This window comes from Trachemys scripta, chromosome 3 (assembly GCF_013100865.1).
Source record: "Trachemys scripta elegans isolate TJP31775 chromosome 3, CAS_Tse_1.0, whole genome shotgun sequence".
Lineage (NCBI taxonomy): Eukaryota > Metazoa > Chordata > Testudines > Emydidae > Trachemys > Trachemys scripta.
Genome location: NC_048300.1, coordinates 149,842,807 through 149,864,881, shown reverse-complemented (window position 1 = coordinate 149,864,881; position 22,075 = coordinate 149,842,807). Strand labels below are relative to the sequence as shown.

The 22,075-nt window shown below is 43.5% G+C and overlaps 1 protein-coding gene across 1 annotated transcript in view; it reads left to right on the top strand.

The window, feature by feature from the left end:
• The window catches only part of COL19A1 (collagen type XIX alpha 1 chain), a 311,359-nt gene that overhangs the window by 269,864 nt on the left and 19,420 nt on the right, over nucleotides 1-22,075 (top strand). The window contains exons 40-45 of the mRNA XM_034766226.1: nucleotides 2,945-2,998; nucleotides 6,794-6,838; nucleotides 10,432-10,476; nucleotides 10,578-10,640; nucleotides 12,385-12,420; nucleotides 12,570-12,614. Coding sequence (XP_034622117.1) covers nucleotides 2,945-2,998; nucleotides 6,794-6,838; nucleotides 10,432-10,476; nucleotides 10,578-10,640; nucleotides 12,385-12,420; nucleotides 12,570-12,614 — 288 coding nt within the window. The remainder of the gene's footprint in view (nucleotides 1-2,944; nucleotides 2,999-6,793; nucleotides 6,839-10,431; nucleotides 10,477-10,577; nucleotides 10,641-12,384; nucleotides 12,421-12,569; nucleotides 12,615-22,075) is intronic.

Genomic DNA, 22,075 nt, shown 5'->3' with positions numbered 1-22,075 from the left:
AGTGATACATTATATAAGCTGCCTGTGGATTTTGTTCTCTGTTTAGTAATCTATAGAGGCATTGAAGTCTGAAGAATTTGTATTATTTCAAGAGATTAAATCACTACTTGAAGTATGCCCCGTAGAAATAAAGATGGAAAATGTTTTAATTTTGAGCCCAATGCAGTAACACGTAAAGTTGAAATTGCTCATCGGGGGTGATCACATTGTACCAGCGTTTAGCAACCAGAAGACTATGTTTTCTTAAGGAACAGCGTAATGAGGGATTAATGCTCAAAAGTAATTAGAATATGATCAGGCTGTCTGTAGCTGCCAAGAAGTTGATGATAATTGGAGCCACAGTACATCTCAATTGTATAGCTTCACATTCAAAACCTATCTTAATAAAGCCGATTCACTGAATGCTTTGCTGTTTCTCCTCAAAGATTGCAGTGTTCCCTTTTCACAAAACCTTTATATTTCATATATTTACATTTTTGGAACAAATAGAAAAGTTTTGCAATGCCCAGGTTTTGGTAGATATTGTTTGTACTTTGACACCATGAAATATTTTTTCAGTTTTAATATGACATTTTTAAAGAGCCCATAGGAAGCAAGTAGCTCCCAAATAAGTTACATACATTTGTAATAACTGCCAAAGAGCGTGCAAATTTCAGATTGGACTAGTCAGTCACATGAGACATTGAAAACCATCTACATCATAGGCTGTAATTCCCACCATCTCTCGCAGAGGAAAGGATGCCAATTTATTTAACGTAATGCAGTGGGTGCCATTAAACCTAGACATTTACCACTCACAGTAGTTAAATCTACCACAGTCTAAGGCAGTGGTTCCCAAACTTGTTCCGCAGCTTGTGCAGGGAAAGCTCCTGGCAGGCCGGGCCAGTTTGTTTACCTGCCGCGTCCGCGGGTTCGGCTGATCGCGGCTCCCAAGGGCCACGGTTCGCTGCTCCAGGCCAATGGGAGTTGCTGGAAGTGGCAGCCAGTACATCCCTCGGCCTGTGCTGCTTCCAGCAGCTCCCATTGGCCTGGAGCAGCGAACCGCAGTCACTGGGAGACGCGTTCGGCCGAACCTGAGGACGCGGCAGCTAAACAGATCGGCCCAGCCCGCCAGGGTATTTCCCTGCACAAGCGGTGGAACAAGTTTGGGAACCACTGGTCTAAGGAATGCCACAAATTCCGTGGTCATGGGGGACAAAGCAGCACAAACCCACATTTACAGGACTGCACCGTTGCAGTAAAGGAGGCAAAATGACCCTTTCACAATCAACATGGCAGAATCATGGCCAGCAGAGCTATTTTGCATAGTGAACCAGCTAGTCAACCCAGACTGCCTAGCCCAGACACAAGATCCCAGCATCAACTGCTGTGAAGAGCTATCAGCATCCTTCACTGAAAAGTTCAATAGAATGTGTACAGAGCCCAACAGGAAAGATTAAAAAGGGAAATGCTTTGAAAAGCTGGACAAGATGTTTTCTACGCCTTCCATCGAAGCCATACATGTGTCACAATGGTGTGAAGCCTCGGGATCTACTTTTACTCCTTATTAAACTTGGATGATGAGGTATAGTCAGTTTCCAAAAATACCATCTTGCACCTCCAGCTTGCTAGGAAATGTCCCTTCCTTCCATATGAGGACCTGACCATGGTGATCCATGCATTTGTCACCACCAGGCTGGATTAACATAACTCATTGTATTTAAAGCTGAATGTGAAGATTATGCAACGACTGCCTACCTTCTCCGTATCTCTGGTCACTTAGAACACATTACGCCTGTGCACAAGTCCTTCCACTGGACAGACTCAAGTCAGCTTCTGATGACGGTTTAAGGTTTTGGTCCTCATTTTCAAAGCAATTAATGGATGAAGACCCAGCTACATCAAAGACCAAATTTTGATATATGAACCCATGTGATATCTGCGCTCCTCTAGTACAGTGCAGGTTACAAAGTGCAGGATGAAATATGTGAAAGCTAGGAACAAAGCATTCTCTGTCGAGGGGCTCTTGGTAGGGAACAGTCTTTCAGAAGAGATTGGGCAAATCCAGAGTCTCACCATCTTTAGAAAAAAGCCTTTCCACCATGGGTAATACTTGGAATTTGAACAACTCTTCTATTCCTAAACAACTCTCAAGCCCCTAAATCCTCAGAAAATCTCTCTATCCCAGAGTTCTGACCCCATTAAAGGGAGAAGTTACAGAGATGCCATGAAATCCCGTTGGGATTTTGTTATTGATTTTACATGTAAAGCACTCAGATACTACGGTGATGGGCAGTAGTACAAAACTCCAAGATAGCTAGATAAATAGCTTGTTATGGTAAATGTCCCTTTTTTTTTTCTTTTTCTTTTTTTTTTTGACACTCACTATTGTCTGTAAAGCTGCATTACTGTTGAGTAGTTGCTACATCATCTCACTCATTTTCTGGCTTTTCTTCCAAAGCTCATAGACTTAATGCTGGAGTGCTCCTGATCTACACATCCCTAGGGAGAACAGGCTTTACTTAGCTAACAGAGTTTTGCTCTGAAGCCTCTAGATGTATCTTTTTTTACAGTCAAAAGGAGAATTCTAGAGTAACCTTGCAACCCATGTTACTTCTCTAATTGACAGGATATATTCAGACCGCTCACTTTATTGACTGAAAGTGGTTTAGTGCTGACCTTGACCAAGTAGATAACCAGAGGGGATTCTCTCTGATTAGGTTTTTAATCATAATTGAAACGATTAATCAGAAAATAAACACGTACTTGTTCTGGGAATAGTTCTAATTCTCAGGTCTTGAAAACAACACATAGCAAAAGCTGTTCACTCAAAGTAAATACAATATTTAGCTGATTGTTAAATAATCTCAAGTTGAATGCTTTGCTTTTATATGCTATATTACAATTTTTATATGTCATTCAGAATGCAGAATTATTAATCTAAGCAACACTTTAAAAAAAACAGGGAGAACCAGGTCCAATGGGACTACCTGGACTGGAGGGATTTCCAGGAGAAAAGGTAAGACTTTATTAAAGAAAAATATCCTCTCTTCTTTTCAATTGGTATTGTTGTTTCTTTTGTATATCTACAGTGTTTATTGGCAGGGAAATGTTTCTTTCATTTAAGAGGCTGTTCACGTGTTGATGGTGTCTATCTGAAGCAGAATGTTTCATGAAAGATTGGGTCTGCATATGTAGAAATGTTGCATGCCTACTGTATTTTCATTTTCTGTTTAAATCTAGGTCTAAATAATGCAATTAAATCAATGTAAAATTCCATTTTTTCAGGAATAACAAGTTGTGTGTAATCAACCTTCCATCCTTTACCAGTCATTCATTCTATTCCATTAGTATTAGAACAGCCACTTTGATTTTACTAAACAAGCTACTTCCTTGATTAATGCTGATTAGAAGTGCAAAGCACTCCTTAGCAGAAGACACGAACCCTTTGATATGCCCCTAGGTATGTTCACTGGTTTTTATTCCCCTTGACCAAACATCATCTTCCTCATCTAATCTAGTTATGCTGTCCATTATAAATGCTTTTCTGAGGCAAAGATCCCACCTGATAGTGCTATAGTCTAGTACTGTAACCCTCAGACTGACTGCATGCTAATTTAAATGAGACTAAAAATCTAAGCAAAGTGGACCTAATCCAGAAGATGCTGAGAACCTGCAACTTCCAGTGGGGCCAGTCCTGCTTCCAATGAAGCTAAAGGCAACTCTCTTGCCTTGTAGGATTTGACCAGCTATTTTTAAATATGTGGATTGTAATCATTTTTGTTTTGCACTTCTTATGTTATAATGAGTCTGTATCATAGAATCATAGAATATTAGGGTTGGGAGGGACCTCAGGAGGTCATCTAGTCCAACCCCCTACCCAAAGCACGACCAATCCCCAACTAAATCATCCCAGCAAAGGCTGTGTCAAGCCTGACCTTAAAAACCTCTAAGGAAGGAGATTCCACCACCTCTCTAGGTAACCCATTCCAGGGCTTCACCACCCTCCTAGTGAAAAAGTTTTTCCTAATATTCAACCTTACCCCCCCCCCCCCCCCCCACTGCAACTTGAGACCATTTCTCCTTGTTTTGTCATCTGCTACCACTGAGAACAGTCTAGATCCATTCCCTTTGAAACCCCCTTTCAGGTAGTTGGAAGCAGCTATCAAATCCCCCCTCATTCTTCTCTTCTGCAGACTAAACAATCCCAGTTCCCTCAGCCTCTCCTCATAAGTCATGTGCTCCAGCCTCCTAATAATTTTTGTTGCCCTCTGCTGGACTCTTTCCAATCTTTCACGTCCCTCGATCTTATGGCAATGCCTCTACTTATACAGCTCAAAATGCCATTAGCCTTGTTGGCAACAAGGACACACTGTTGACTCATATCCAGCTTCTCGACCAGTGTAACCCCTTGGTCCTTTTCTGCAAAACTGTTGCCTAGCCATTTGGTCCCTAGTCTGTAGCAGTGCATTGGACTCTGCACTTGTCCTTGTTGAACATCATCAGATTTCTTTTGGACCAATCCTCTAATTTGTCTGGGTCCCTCTGTATCCTTTCCCTACCCTCCAACGTATCTACCACTCCTCCCAGTTTAGTGTCATCTGCAAACTTGCTGAGGGTGCAGTCCACGCCATCCTCCAGATCATTAATGAATCATTATGTATAATGATAATCATAATGAATCATTATGTAGTCCCTTCTGGAGAACATCTGATCCCAAAGCATGGTAGAGTCCATTTGCTCCTCCTTCCGGCTTTGTGTCCCAGTTTAGGACCAATGAGCACTGGGTTCTCTGGAATTCATGGACTGATGGCAGGTCTCAGCCCTTAACTTGCTAGTCACTGAAGCTAAACTGCATTCTCAGTACACAGCTAGTGGCCTGGTGAATAACTTCATATGCAACCCTTGTGACTTCTAGGACATTACAAATTAAAAGCAACTGTAGACCAACCAAGTTTAAAAAGGAATAAACACATTATTAAGAGAAAGGATATGATTAATTTAGAAGACAGGAATTAGGTAAAGGGAAAAGGCAAGGAAACTGATTAATGAATGAACAGATTAAACCCCACAACCACAATCAAACCCTTCCTGAAATAAAGATATTCTTCTAATAAGCCAATACAGTTAAAATCCCACCTAGGCTATACAAATAAATAGGTGTGATCCCAGAGTCTGCCTGCAGGTCCCAGGTGGCTAGTGTGAATGCTGTTGTTGTGTTGGAGCTCTGTAGGGCTGACAGAACAGAGGTAAGTTGTGCAATAATCATGTGGCAGGCTTGACCACCACATATGTGCAGTGTAGTGTCACCCACCCCTTTGATTCCAGGTGAGTTTTTAATAGGCTATGCACCCACAAACCAGGGCTTTCCTTACCCCTGGCACCCCTTTCTATCTATCTAGGTGATGTATCCCAAGTATTCATTGTTAAAGATTCAAGGCAGATCCCTCATTGGGTGGAGCAGATCCCAGGTGGCTCCAACCCTGGCTTTCCCTTGTTTTACAGGGCAAGAGAGGCCTAATGGGTGAGGCTGGCAAACAATCTTCTCCCTATGAATTCTTCTTTCCCTCTTGGGTTTTGCTTGGTTATTGGTTGGGTGGAAGAAGTGGTTTTGTTTCACAGACACCTAGGTGAGATGGAACATCCTCTGGGAAACTGGGTGTTTCCTATTGGCCAGACACTTGTGGCTGACAGGAAAACTGGAAGTTTTTTTGCCTGCTCTACAGAGAGGTCTATCGCATACCCTTGCTAACAGCCAGTACCCAACCACTGACTCCCATCACTTGAGCACAGTGCCTGTCCATGAGCAGGATGTGGATGGGCAGCCTCCGCCATTTGGAAGTGGTTGTAGCCTCCAGGTGGCTGCCCGAGCATTTCAGTCAGGCCTCTAGCCTGGTGACTCCTCTTCTCTATCCCAATCCCTGGTGCTGGTTGTGGTCTCATTCACATGCTAAGACAAGCTGTTTCAGTTGCTGCGGTCTCAGTCTCTGCACTACACTCCATCTGTGAGAGCTCCTGGGAGCTGCCTTTCTGAAGCCCCCAAAATGTCAAGAGGCTACATGTATTTTATCTGTGGTCTGCACCAAATGAAATGCCCAAAAGACTTTGAGACATAGCATCTAGTTAATGTCAATCTCTACTGTAATATGTTATTCATGCATTTTTGATCTGAGGGTCTCAAAACTCGTTAAAGACAATTAATTTGTTCACACAGTACCTTGTAATGTAGTTGTGTTAGTTATTACCATCATCGACCCTATTTTATATATGTTGAAACTGAGGCACCCTGAATCAAAGAAAAAATCTATAGTAAAGGCAGTAGTAGAACTAAGAATCCCTAATGCTCTTAGACTCTCTTCCTGTGTAATAGCAGGACCCTGCATAAAGCTATAATGTTGGTATTAGTGCCAACTATTTTAAGGTGACATGAAAGAAAAAGATGGTGATACAATACTGAATTATACTTTGTTAATTATGGTCACTGCCATGAGTATAAATGAGGGTTATTTGGAGATCTACATGTTGGTCAGATACTTGATCCTGGTCCATTTTAAAGCATTTTTAACATTAACTTTCACCTGAATATCCCTTTGACATAGGGCAAATACACATGACATTACAGACAGGGAACTAAAACACAAAGGGTTATGTGACTTACTCAATGCCAAAAAGAGTCAATGGCAGAACTAAATATAAGAATTCAAACAATCCTTCCTCTCCCATTTTAATCATATCTTCATTAACTAATACTGTTTGAAGACTCTGTGTTCTCATTTGTTGGAAATATTACAATGCAGTGGTATCTTTTCCATAGGGAGATCAGGGACCTGCTGGTTCACCAGGAGCACCAGGGTTACCAGTGAGTATGTTCATGAAAGAAACAGCTTATTTCTTGGGAAAAGTTGAAAAAAATGCCAAAGCATAAAAGATGCTCATCCACACTACTCATTACTATTTGTGGAGTAATGTTTGCTAGAAATTTTATAGACATGTATCAAGATGAGCTCCTTGACCTACAGAGTTTCCAATGTTAATAATATCAAAGGATACCCTTTTTAATAAAATGACAGCAGAGAATGAGATAAATGTGTGATACAGGTCTGAATTGAAGGCTGCTTTTATATATACTGTGTCAAAACAGTATACAAGATTGTTCTGAATCTCCTCAGTTTATTAAAAGGCAAATGAAGAAGCCATTTTATTTATTCTTGGAGATAAAAAAGCCTCTGAACGTATATCTAATATGTTGACATTAGGAGATGTCTCTGAAAGGCATTTAAGCTCACAGGGGCCAGCCAGAAATTTTGTTGTAGGTAAAGATAAATGCAGCTAGAAACTTAAACTATAAACTTTAGTTGTTCATTTTAATTGTTCATTTCTTTTCCTACATGAAATAAATGCAACTTTTCTTTAGATTGCAATTTCAGTTCACTTAAAAAGATATCCTCAGTTTTTCAGCAGGCAGTATGATAACAGCAATCAGTTTATGCAAATAAACTCATTACTATTAAATTTGGGAAGCTCCCAACCAGCTCAGGAACTGCTTTTTAATTATGAATGTGTGTCATGAATTTAAAAAGGTAGTCAATATCTCTACATTCAGTTTCCATTAGCCACTGTTCCAATAAGAGAAGAACACCAAGATTAAGCCGTTCAATTTAATTACGGTCCTGTAAAATAAGTAAAAAGTGTACATCCAAAAGAAAGGAAAGAAGAGAGAAGTCATTTATCTGAGTCTCAGAGATAGCATAAGAGCTTCAAGGCATGTTGCTGTAGAATCAGAATGTATCAAATGTTGGACATTATGAATCCAATAGTGCAGTAGCAAATTAGATTAATCATAAATGAAGCTACAATTTAATCAGAGCTATTTTTAGTAAAAGTCATAGACAGGTCATGGGCAATAAACAAAAATTCATGGCCCATGACCTGTCCATGATTTATAGTATAAATACCCCTGACTAAATCTTGGGGAGATGCTACTGCGGGGGGGTGCACCCAGGGTTGGGGTCTGGGGCCAAGCGCACCAGCTGCCAGGGGCCCCTGGAGCAGCAGTTGCTCTGGCCGCCCTGGGGACCGCTGCTCGGGTATTCCCCAGGGCCAGCTGCACCGGCACTGTTCGGGCGGTCCCCAGGGCCAGCCGTATCGGCCACTGCTCAGGCGGTCCCCAGGGCCAGCTGTCCCAGGCCACCTGAGCAGCAGTCGGTATGGCTGGCCCTAGGGCCGCTCCAGCAGCGGCCAGTGCTGCTGGCTGTGGGACCGCCCGAGCAGCTGGCTGCGGAGCTGCTCCAGCAGCAGCTGGTGTGGCTGTCCCCAGGGCCACCTGAGCAGCCCGCTCCGGAGCCAGCTGTTTGGGCAGCCCTGGGGTCAGCCACAGTAGCCGCTGCAGAAGTCATGGAAATCGCGGAAATTCACGGAATCCATGACTTCCGTGACCTCCATGACAGACACAGAGCCCTAATCATAACTGTTCATTCCCTGTGGATTTCTCAATGGTTATGTCCCAAGTCAGTTTCAGTCAGTGTAAAGTATTGTTCTCAATTCTGGCTGGATACAAAATATTTAATGAGTTTGTTTCATCTCTGATGTAAAGCATCCCATTGTGATTCTGTGAAGGCCTGTAAAATAAAGTATTTGCTTTAACATTTTATACTAAACAATTTTCATTAATAAATTGAAAGGTTTATGACAGAACCATTATAGTTTATTAGTCTGGGAAGAACATTGGGAGTTTTTCCAGATATCTTACCTTAGGGGAGATTGGTCCTGTTTGACTGGAATTCATTCCCTCGAATCTGGGCAAGCAACTTTTTCCCCAGTTGGGGATATCAAATATCTCTTTGTATTTTAAGCTGTTTTCTGAGTAAGAGTTTTAGAGAAACTCATACTAAGAAACTGAAAAAAAACTCCAGAGCCCCCACTTGCATAGAGCTAATCCTTCATTCCTTATGCATCCAAAACTTCTACAGCAGTCAGTGGGTCAGATCCTCAACTGGTGTAAATCACCATAGCTCTGTTGGTTTTGTTAAAAAGTACAATTAGAATAAAAGAGAGTTATGTCCATTATATATTTCCTGTATTTATCAAATATCAGAAGGGAAAACGTTTGTGGGGGTTTTTTTTTTTTTTTTTTTTTTGTATGTTTGCTTCTTGTGAGTATACAAGCTGTTCATGTCATTCTTTTAAACTTCGGAAATACTTTCTTCAACATGTCCCTTCTTTATATGGTAAGTGGTGGGGGAGAAAGGAAGAACATGTGTGGTATTAACTATTTCAGCTAAGGCAGGGTATCAGAACTCTTTGCTGTAGATACAGTGTTAGTACAGGTCTAATCATGTTTTAGGAACTGATGAGTGACAAGATGGAATTGAATGTTAGATGAGTTGGAGGGTATGATAAGTTAGGCTCCTTAGCTTAAGCAGATGCTGTCCTACAATGGACGGACACATTTGAATTGCTGATACTCTTCACTACCTTGGAAAATGGGTGTAGTCAACTTGGACTTACAATAAATGCCAAGAGGAGAAAGTGTTTCATTTTGGAACATGGACAATAGATAAAGTGTTGAAATGCAGCAGGGGAGTTGTAGAACAAGTAGAATCTTATGTGTACCTAAGAAGCTCGATCAGTGCCAACAGTTGCATCAAGGATGAGTTTAAAAGGGGATGTGCCTTAGCCACAAGTGCTGCACAGAAATTGGTGAAATCATGGCCTGAAAAAAATAACATTTGGTACCAAAATGAAAATTGATTAGAGTAGTGTATTGACAGTATTACTCTATGGGCTGAAAGCAGCTGCCTTAAATGAAACAGACATCAGAATGCTGGAGGCAGTAAAGATGAGAGTTATTTGAAAGGTGGCAGGTATAAAGTGGAATGATTTAAAGACATAGTCAGGAGAGTAGGATGTGAAATCAGGGTAAGATATTAGCCCACAATTGAAAAGATTATGAGGAGGGAGACACTGCAGAAGGAAAACTGATGATAGGATGCCAAAGAAAGATCATCCAAACACAACCAGTGTCTGTCAAATCTGAAGGCCAACCACCAACTAGATAGCGGGACGTCGTGTGCAGGGACATGAGCAGGCTGGGTGTAATGGAGCAACAAGTCATGGACAGGAAGGAATGGAAATGCTGTACTGCTCCCATGTCTGATAGATTATCTGGGATGAAAATAAGATGACTTGGAGAGTGATTTCACTTGGCTAAACTAAGCAGTATTTGTTTTTGGACAAGGAATTGGATAAATATGAAACAAAAATAAAAACTGTGTTTTAAAGCATTTCTTACAAAATACTTCTGAAAGGTCTCTGAAAGCATTTAGTGATGTGTTAATTACATGAGCATTTTGACCAAATAAGCATAATATTTTCTGTTTCATTTCAAGGAAATTGATATTTTAGGTCTGTTAATTTAGATTTTAAATGTTTCTCTTTGGTCTCCCTCCACAGGGAAAGACTGGATCTCCAGGACCACCGGGAATGCCAGGGGACCCAGTGAGTGCATGTTTGAACTCTGGCTTATTATATTGCCATTCCTACATATTAAATATAAAATGGAAGATTTTATATATTTGTTTGTGTTCTTTTCATTTAAGGGTGAAAGAGGCCCTGTAGGAGACATCGGCTTTCCTGGGCCAGAAGGGCAATCTGGAATACCAGTAAGTAATTAATCACATACCTAGTCTCTCTGATAAGCATAGGCTAGTGGTGACTAGCCTCTCCTGGCTGCCTGCACTGCTGTGACTACACTCTACTTTTAGTACACTAGCTCAAAGCTTGGAATCACACCCAGCTCCAAGTGTAGACACACCCTTCATATGCTACACTCAGCCTTGTCAGAGATTACAGAATAAATAGATTTGAACCTGATAATATATGTATAGGTAACCTCAAATGAACATCTGGTGCTGTAGAACCAGGCATTGGTCATGCAAGTCCAAGTTCATTCTGGATGAGGGTTGGGATTGTCATGGGTAGTTATGTTATTGAATATGTCCTGAAGGCCCTTTGAATCCTGTTGACAAAAATGATCCCAGGTTCATTGAACATCTCTTTAAACCCTACAGATTCAGACATAAAGTAACAAACCTCTAATAGCAATATTTAAATTGCAGTCTAATGGGGGGAGTAATTGTAAAATTATTGTGTGTGTGTGTGTGTGTGTTTTGTTAGAGTTATATTTTCTTACTTTAACGTAGAAACAGATTTTATTCCTCTTGGCATTGCATTCAATACAAATATAGATGGATGAGCTGGCCTCCCTGTTACTTTAGCACCCCATTAACAAAATATTTTGAGCTAAGCTCTGAGTCAGAATCTTTATTAGTGGTCAGGTTGGAAGAAAGAATATGGCTGGATTTTGAGAGCCTAGACTGAGTCTGATGGGCTGACATTTACAACTGAGAATATCGTTTTTTAAATTGGGCAATGTGGAAGTAAGTGAGCAAGGTTATAGAACCTGTATAGAACCTTTATTTATTCTCTTTTACTTTCTTCCACGCCAAATTTACCCAGTTTAAAAACTGGTCTGAAAATCTACATTTGTTAATGCAGTCCCAAAGCTGTAGTAGTGACTGTCATTGCACTACCCTGGGATAAAATTTAGGAGATCTCCAGAGAGAGAGAGATCTATTCCTCATCTCCCTCAGCCTGATCCCTCTCCCTGCCTCAATCAATTTACTGTATGAGCAAACACATAGTCCTCCTGGAATTGCATTTACAGTATGCAAGGGAAATACTCTCCATGTGCATACTCCTCAAATTCTTCCTTCTCACTCAGCAGAACCACACTGGTTCTGCTGCATCTGGGGCCCTCGGTGACTGTGTGGAGAGGGGTCTGGATTTATCACAAATGAAATTAAAAATTTCTGTGTTATTTAGATCGATGGGCATTTAGGCTGGTTTATAGCTTTACCTTCAACTTCCCTTTCCATCTGTTCCCTGAAATGTTGCATCAATTAAGGGCCAATAGCTACAGTAAGATAAATGTGTGCCATATTTTAGTGAATGTGTAGCACTGGGAACATGCTCATTCAGTTCCATATCTATAGAACCTACTCTGACTTGCAGAATTCCAAATTCAGTTATCTTTCAAAATTGCATCATCACAGAATAACGTGCTGACTAAGATGTTATTTTACCTATGTGCTCCTCAGCTCCAATCTGGCATGTTGTAGCTGTGCAGTTTAAGCTCAAACTTACTTGTCTGTCACATCTTCCAGCTCTTTACACTTGACTTCAGCCGTCACCAAAACACAAACCTGTGACTCAGCTATTTATCTTTCAAAATATTTATTAATGCCATCACAGATCACAAGGTTTTCCTTGCCTGTTTCTTATTTTTAATGTATTTATTTACCTGTAGTTATAGTAAATTGTTAAAACATAGTTTTCTCTTTATAGGGAATAAATGGAAAAGATGGATTGCCAGGACCTCAGGTAGGAAAACATAATTTGCAATGTTAATATATTTCACAGATAATGTAACTGTTAGTCCTAGACAATTACTTTCAGCTGTGTTAATAAATTAATATATAATCAAGTTGTTAAGTAAGATATTTTACACTTTCAAAAAAATTTATTTTCAGGGTCTGATGGGAAGAGCAGGTGACAGAGGTCCCAAAGGAGAACGTGTAAGTCTTGGTGTAATAATCCTTTCTAGTATATACCATTATTTGACTTTGCTCTTTGGAGAACATCCAGATGTCTGTCTAGTATACTTTTAAATCTTCAAGACAAGAAGCTCAGGGCCAGAGTGGGGGGACTAGAATTTTAAAGGAAAAATTCAGCATTTGTGAAGAGAATAGGTTTGTAACATTTTTTCCTGGCAAAGATGGCCTTGACAATATAAATCAATCACTAGGGTGGAAAGGAACAAGCAGCGAAGCTCTACTGCAGCAATAGGCAGCTGAGGGAGCAATAAAGATTCCCCCTCCACTCCCCAGGACCCTGGCATGCACATATGTTTTACATAAAAGGATTCAGTTAAGTTTGAGTTGGGAAGTCAAGAAATCATCTCACTTAGGCAGCCCCGTGCATAGCAATGTGATTATGGTGCCCAGGAATCAGTTATATTTGGGGGAGGTGCAAAAAAAATTATTTTGCAGGCTTACCCAAAAATGCTAGTTCTGTCTCTGTCTCCATCAGCAGTTCTACACTGTTAATGTATCTGTTCCTCAGAAATAAAGCCCCACAATTCCAATGTAACATCATCAACAACACAATTTAGTTGGAGAATGAGAAAATCCTGTCTCTAGGGTGGGAACGGTGAACTGCGGCCACTGGGAGCTGCGGGGGGCCGTGCCTACGGACGGTCAACGTCAGTGAAATGTCTCGCGGCCCACAATCAGATTACCCTGATGGGCTGCATGTGGCCCTGAGCCACAGGTTGCCCACCACGGCCCTAGGGTAACTTGTGAGGAGGAACTCAAGATTATAGTGTGGAGAAAGAATGAAGTTTATATCATTGTTAAAATAATTTCCACCTGTGTGGATTAACGTTTTGCAATTTTCTATTCCCGCCTTCAAAAATAAAGGACCCAAATGAAATTTATGAGCCGTCTTCTTATTAAATGTTCCGCTACCTACAGTGTTATATTACTGTACCTTGACGGTATTCTTTAATTTTATTGACTCTCCATGTAATTAGTATCCATTGAGATAAAGATAAAGGAAAAGGCCACCCATACAAAGGTTGGACACTAAAACATACATTGGGTGCCCTTACAACTTTTCTGATTCTTTGAAAGTGTCAACCAGTTCTAGCAGTACTCAAATATAATTGGCGGGATTCTGAGCAGTGTGGCTGCCCCAGAAGCAGTTTCTCTTCACCAATCTGCACAGTAGATGTTCCTGTGCTCCCTGCATTCTGCTACTAAGGAGTAAATTGCTAAAAAGGGGTAGGAGAGGGGGTCATGGCCCTTGCTCCTCTCTGCACCAGAGTTGGACTCTGACACCAGGGGGAAAAATCAGTTCCATCCTAGTGGATGGAATAGATTCTATACCTTTGCCCTCAAAAAAGCAATTATGCCTGCCTGTGCTGCTCTTCTTGGAGCACAACTTGCCACTGTGTGGAAGAGCCGTACTTAAAACATTCATTCACTTTTTAGAGATAATGATGGTTCCAGTGGTACTTGCCATTTTAATTATAAAGAATCTCTCACAATCTGTAAAATAGAAGGACCATGAATGCACCCACTGTACTACTGTGTTTACAGAATGAGGATGAAATTAGCCTCCTCTATTGGAATCGCTTTTTCAAATTCTGCAGTTGTTCTGCAAACACTAGTCCCATTGATGTCAACTGAAGATTTGCATGGGGAACAATTGCAGAATGTACAATAGAAGTCTGCATTGCAGATAAGAGATCCACAGTGCCAATTGGAGAGGAGAAATTTAGTTGGAGTTAGGTATTAAAGCCCTGCTCCTGTTAGAGAGATTGCAATGATAACAGAAAATAGCACAAGTCAGTCCATTCTGCAACAGTGATTATACTGCCTCCCTTGATTTCTTTCATTCCTAGCCCCAATATACCTTCTTCAAGTTGAGAGCAGCTGTAATGATTATAAAATAAGAGAAGCATCAATCCTTGAAGGGCAGAATGAAAAGGAGAAAATGTTTATAGTGTTGACAATTTCATATCTAAGTCTTTGTAGAGTCCAGTTTGAGAAGGAATGGGACCAAGGTGGGTGCATGCAGGCTGAGATAACTGTACATACCCTTAGGTGATTAGACACTGCAATGATAGGTACTTTATAAATGGCATACAACTTGAGATGGCACTGGATGCCATTTGGGGCGCATCTACCATACATTCAAATCCTAATGACTAAGTCACTTCATTTGGCTCTGGCATTTGATTTGCCTCATGCACCCAGAATAAAGTCATGTTGGCATCCTGTGAAATAAGAATCAGTTTTAAAAAAAATGCTATTTCAGGACTTCAGTTAATTTTGGGTGTTATGTTATTGGTAGAAATTCAGAATCACTTTTTTTTATTAAGTTAAATATGCCCAATATAGTATTTTTAAATTGCTATGGTAATACTAAAATATTGTAGACTCCCAGAAGTGCTTCTATCAGATCAGTTGTGCCCTGCAATAGAACCTTTGTCAAAGAGAAATCAGCATTTCTAAATTTTTTGGTGAAACCCTTATCCATGCTTAAACTACTAAATTGTAAACCAGTAAAATGGTAATTATACATACATTTGTGTTACTGAAACTCTTAAATCAGGCTTCTTGTAAATCTACTTTATTTCAGGTTGCTATTTTGTTCATAGTCTAGTTCAGGGGTAGGCAACCATGGCACGGGTGCCAAAGGCGGCACATGAGCTGATTTTCAGTGGTACTCACACTGCCTGGGTCCTGGCCACTGGTCCGGGGGCTCTGCATTTTAATTTAATTTTAAATGAAGCTTCTTAAACATTTTAAAAACCTTATTTACTTTACATACAACAATAGTTTAGTTATATATTATAGACTTATAGAAAGAGACCTTCTAACAACGTTAAAATGTATTACTGGCAGGTGAAACCTTAAATTAGAGTGAATGAATGAAGACTCAGCACACCACTTCTGAAAGGTTGCCAACCCCTGGTGTAGTTTGAATTCATAATGACAGCAAAGCAGAATTGGGTCTGTTTAAGTTTCTTCCAGACCCAACTTCAATCTAAAAAAGAGAAATCATACTGATGGTTATTCTTCTTCCCACTTTCAATATTATACTCACTCCAGAACAGGATTTTCTCATCAGTCTCATTTTAGAATGCTTCTCTGGCATTCAGTTTGCCAAGGAAAAACTAGTACATGCGGTCAGATACTTCAGTCCTTATTCAAGGAGAACTCCCATTAGAATCAGGAAGGAGCCCATTTTATGAAAAATGTAGATCTGTATCTGGGGATGGCATCAGGATCTTTCCCCAACTATGGATTTTTCAAGATGCTCCAGTCATTTCCTGTATGCTTTAGGAAGTCTGCAAGAGAGAAGCCCACTCTTATAAATCTTAGATGCTTCATACCTGGAGAAGACATTTTTAGTCTCCACTCTCTGCAGAGCTCCTAAACTGCATCAGCACTGGGCTTCTTCAGCCACACCCTTCAAAACAAGCAGCATCCTTTTCCTAGTCCCTTCCCCCCTTATAAGTTCCACAATGACTGAGACAAGGATTCCACTGGAACCTTCATTGCATTTATTATTTATTGTTAGTATTACTGTAGCATCTGGGCAACTAGTCATGGACCAGGACCCCACAGTTTTCTGCACTGTTAAATCCTTGCACACCTTGCAAAGGTGAATTAGCTGAATTAACTATGTATGTGCAGCAAAGACTTCTTCAGATGTATTATATTTTTTTCACCCAAAAATATAATATGCATGCTCAGTAGACTTTTCCATGAGAACCTAAATGGCTGCAAATTAATGTGCTTCAGTAATACTGGCAGAGTAGCTCTCTAAAAAACATCATGTTAATATATTCTCTGAATACATAGCTATAATAGAATGTTATTGTGCCATTCTGATGTCTTAAATGTGCACTATTGTTAGCAGTTTGGGACAGGTTACATTGATATGTTGGTTACAGGGTTGGGGATTCTTCTTCAAGTGTTTGCTCATTTCAGTTCCATTCTGGGTGTGCATGCACCTATGTGCGCAGCCGTCAGAGATTTTTGCCTTAGCGGTACCCGCAGGGCTGGCTGTGGTGCCCTCTAGAGTGCCGCGCTCATGCCGCTGTATATCAGGCACCGCCGGCCCACGCCCTCTCAATTCCTTCTTACTGCCCATGGTGGTCAGTCAGTGACAAGAGCTAGCAGTTTTCTTCCCTTGGACTTCGTGCCTTCGGGCCTCTTGTACATAGTTGATAATGTTAAGCAGTTGTTAAGTGTTAGATAGTTAGGGTCCCAGCAGGACCTTTCCCCAAGGCGGGCCATACCCTGGCATCCTGGGTTTAAGCCCTGCTCAGACTGCAGCAGGCTTATGCCTGTGAGTGACCCCCATAACAGCTGCCTTAAGTGCTTGGGGGAGTCACACGTCAAGGAGCATTGCTGGATCTGCAAGAACTTTCGGCCCCACACCCAAAAGGAGTGAGATATTCACCTCAGGGCTCTCCTGATGGAGTCTGCCCTCCGTCCGGCTTCCGAGCCTTTCACGCAGGCTGCACCGAGCACCTCAGCCTTCTTGCACAGCACGCCACTGGCACCTGGCTCTTCTCAGCACCGTTCATCATTGCCGGTACCAAAGAAAAGGCTAAAAAGCGGTCTCCGGCACCGAGTAAGAAGGACCAGGGGTCATCCAGCAAAGGACCTGGGCCTGCCTGCCAGCCTTCTCCAGAGCCACGCAAGTGTGCCTCCATGACCGGGATTCTTAGCCCCCTTAAAGGTCCACCACCAACTCCTGAGAGTGGTATGGAACCCACAACCTTGCCTGCACCATCATCTTCCCAAGCCCAGGCACGGAGAGAGCACAGGTCTCCACCTGCTCCTAGGATGTCTTCGGTGCTGCAGGAACAGGCTAAGGCTCCCCGAGAAGGCAAGCCTACCGTAAAGACCCCTGGCGGGGGAGCACCACCAGTCACCAGACAAAAAATGTCGATCTCCACTGCGTAGAGCATCTAGAGACAGGTCCCAATCTCGTCGTTGGTCGCTCTGACTCTCCTCCCAGTCTCCTTGGTGCTACTGTCCAGCACGTGGTCAACGCTCCCCATGCTATGACCAACATCATTCACCCTCTCGACGATCCCAATTGCTGGAACCATGGGAATGCTCCCCATCTTTTGCTGGTTTCCATGGCACCAGTCTCCTCAACGCTGATCTCCCTGGCACCAGGACCATACTCCCCTGTACAGTCACCAGTCAATTAAGCCTGGCTAGCGATCACCGGTAGCCACGACCAGTAAACAGACACAGGCGTCGACGGCTCCTCCCTGGTTGCCAGAAGTGGTTCCTCTGGCACGGAGGCTCAGTTCAGCCCATCGCCCCGGTCTCAGCAACAGGATTGGGCACCGGAGCCTGCTTCATTATCCACAGCACCGCATTGACAGCAAGGCCAGTGGCCAATGCAGTTTCTGTATTGGGGAGCATGGGGCATTCTGGTGATGCTGATGCCCCTTTTCATCGCTCTTCAGTGGCCTCGTCAGAGCAGCGGTAGGCAGCCCCACCAGCACTGGGCCTGGTACCAGAAGCCCATTCTGAGGTTGGAGTAGAGCATCCCGTACCCAACCCTAAACCTCCCTCTCCAGCGGTGGCCAAGCCCTCAGTGCCTCCACCAGAGGCCAAGTCTTCCTCATCTTCCCTGGACGAGCTGGTCACAGGACCTTCCAGGGCTAGCCCCCTGGATGACTTTAGGGAGCATCAAGCCTTTCTGCGGTGGGTGGCCGAGAAGTTGGGTGCAAGTCCAGGTGTAAGAGATGACTGAGCAGGAGGACATCCTTTTCAATGTCCTCTCGGCCTCCATGCCTGCCCAGGTCGCCCTGCCTGTACACAAAGGGGTCCTCAAGATTGCCAAGTCACTGTGGCAGACCCCATCCTCCATCCCGCTCACCTCGAAACGGGCCGAGAAAAAATATTTTGTGCTGGCCAAAGGTTTTGAGTACCTTTATACCCACCCACCCTTGGGCTCGCTGGTTGTGTCTGCAGCCAACAAAAAGTACAAGCAGGTCCCCACTGCCTCTACTCCCAAAAATAAAGAAGCCAAAAGCCTCTTTTTATTTGGCAGAAAAATTAATTCAACAGCCAGCCTACAATTCCGGGTGGCGAACCATCAGGCCCTGCTGGACCGATATAATTTTGATTTTTGGGACAGTCTTAAAGAGTTCCAGGATTCCCTTCCTGAGGGTCAGGCTCAGGAGTTCGGCACCCTGGTAAAAGAAGGTATCATGGCAGCCAGATGTTCCCTGCAGATGGCATGGAACTCTGCAGCGAGGATGGTCGCATCAGCTGTGGTCATGCAACTCAGCTTCTGGCTCCAGGTGACGGGCCTCTCCCAGGAGATGCAGGCCTCAATTCAGGACCTCCCCATTGATGGAGTTGGGCTGTTCTCCGATCAGATGGACGCCAGGCTACACAGGTTGAAGGACACTAAAGCTACCCTTCACTCGTTGGGCATGCATACCCTTCAGTCTTCCAGAAAGCCATTCCAGCCTCTGCCACTGTCAAGACCTTGGCAAGCCCATCAGGGATCTGTAAGAAGAAGGGACGCTGGGTTTAGCCGTCGCTGCCCTTCTTCCTCCCACTTGCCAGCCAAGCCCAGACTGGCTAAGTACCTGGGGGGCCAAAAGCGATCATTTTGAGGGTGCGCTCGGTAGCGATGCCCCAGTCATCCAGACGGATCCTGCCCATCCTTTCCTCAACTGCCTTTCTCCCTACCGCTCGACCTGGTCGCAGGTTACATCAGACCGCTGGGTCCTGGACATAGTAACTCAAGGCTATATCCTGCAGTTTTTGGAAACCTCTCCTTCCCGCCCCTTGCTTTCACATCCCTCTTCAGGGACCCCTCTCATGAACAACTCCTGGTTCAGGAAATCAACAAGCTCCTGCAGTTGGGGGCTGTGGAGGTGGTTCCTCAGGAAACGGAAGGAAGAGGATTCTACTACTGATACTTCCTAATCCCAAAGGCCAAGAGAGGCCTCAGACCCATCCTGGACCTGCATGGCCTCAACAAGTCTCTCAAGAAGTTGAAGTTCTGCATGATCTCCCTGGCCTCCATTATCCCCTCTCTGGATCTGGGAGACTGGTATGCCGCTTTCAATTTAAAGGATGCTTACTTCCATGTCTCCATATTCCCAGGACACAGACGTTTCCTGCGTTCCATAGTGGCCAGGTGCTACTTTCAGTTCACAGTGCTACCCTTTGACCTGTCCTCAGTTCCCAGGGTGTTCATGAAATGCATGATGCTGGTAGCAGCTTACCTCAGGCATTCAGGGGTCCAGATCTTTCCATCCCTTGACGAATGGCTCATCAAGGGCAGGTCTCCAGAGCAGGTGCAAAGAAGCCTTGATCTGGTGCGTTCCACCTGCAGCAACCTGGGCCTGTTAATAAACATAGAAAAGTCCATGTTAATGCTGGTCCAGCGCTTAGAGTTTATCGGAGTGGTTCTTGATACCACGCGAGCCAGGGCCTTCCTTCTGGAAGCACGCTTTCAGGCTATGTCAGATCTCATTGCCCTGGAAGCAGCAGGTCTCATTAAGGAAGCACCCGATCACCACGGCCCAAACATACCTGCGGCTGATGGGCCATGTGACAGCATGCACATATATGGTCAGTCATGCCCGGCTTCATCTGCAACCCCTGCAGACATGGCTGGCAATGGTTTACGTTCCCAGCAGGCACCCCCTGGACCAAGTGGTCACGGTACCGAACCATGTCCTCTTGTCCATGGACTGGTAGCTAGCCCCCAAGTCAGTGCTGCAGGGAGTTCCCTTTGTGTCCCCATCACCGTTGCTCACCCTAGTCTTGGAAGTGTCAGATCTGGGCTGGTGGGCCCACCTGGGCAAGCTCAACACCCAGGGCTGCTGGCTGCAGCACAATATAGCCCTTCATATCAATGTCAGGGAGCTCAAGGTGGTGCTCCTGGCCTGTCAAGCATTCTTGCCCCACCTGAGAGGCAAGGTGGTGCAGGTCCTCACGGACAATATGGCCGCAATGTATTACATCAACAGGCAGGGAGGCACCAGGCCTTCGGCCCTGTGTTGGGAGACGCTCAGCCTCTGGAACTTTTGCGTGCGGTATGCCATCCATCTGGTGGCCGCCCACCTACCTCCATGGTCGGGAATGCTGATGTGCCAGTGCCGTTTATCCACAAGGTCCTGCTAAAGATAAAAGAAGAAAAAGCATCTGTCATCCTCATAGCCCTAGCCTCGCCAGCATGGGTTCGGCATACTGCTGAGTCTTTCGGTGACCGACCTGCTGCAGTTACCTCTCTGGCCGAATCTGCTGTCCCAGAACCACAGCAGTCTGCTGTACCTGAACCTGGCATTGCTGCACCTGACGGCGTGGCTGCTGCATGGCTAAGTACGGATGACCAGGAGGGCCGCCACGTGGTCGTCCATTCATACGTTCGTGTCACACTATGCGCTGACCCAGCAACCTCAAGATGACGCTGGCTTTGGCAGAATAGTGCTACCAACTGCACGATGGTGAACTCTGAGCCCGCCTCCATTGATCATGCTTGCAAGTCACCTAGAATGGAATCGACATGAGCACACACTCAAAGAAGAAAAACGGTTACCTACCTTTTGTAACTGTTGTTCTTCCCGCCCTCCTGCCTCTCTGTCGGAGTTGTCGGCAAGAAGGAACTGAGAGGGTGTGGGCTGGCAGCGCCTGATATATCACAGCATGAGCACGGCACTCCAGACGGTGTCACAGCCGGCCCTATGGGTATCACTAATACAAAAATCTCCGACAACTGTGCACGTGGGCACGCACACACCTAGAATGGACTGGACATGAGCAACACATCTCAAAGAACAACAGTTACAAAAGGTAGGTAACTGGGGGTTTTTTTTGTTGCAGTTATAGCCTTTCCACAGTTCATTATGTCTGCACACTTACCAACGACAATTTAAACCCCAGTCAGAAATTCATTATGATTTCAATTAATTCAGTAAAACATCACAAATCACAAGGGTCTTTATAGTAAAGCTCTAATTATAGTGATTAATAAGCTTTAACTCACTGGAAATCAGAGATTTGGAGGTCAAATGACTGATAAAAAGAGATCTCTAACTTCCTGCTGTACATCCTTCCCTTTCTCTGTGTCCTTTTTATCATGCAGTCTTTAAGTATCTATGCTTACTCCTACAATGTACAGTTACAATTTTACTGTGAGTGAGTAATGCTTCAAATCTCTGTATAGTTAACTAATACTTCATTGTATTGCATCCTATTAATCCAACTAATACACTTGTTTACTTTGCTCTTATTACTGTACATTCAGGATTTCATCAAAAAAAAAAATTCTTTGTACTAGTCACTTCCAATTGTGTAACTTAACATTAATTTTAAGTGGTGCAGCAAGGAGAGTCAGTGACCCTTAAGGGCCATCATTTGTTCATGAGCAGTCCAAATGCAGGACTTGCTGCATTCTGTTCCACTGCTTA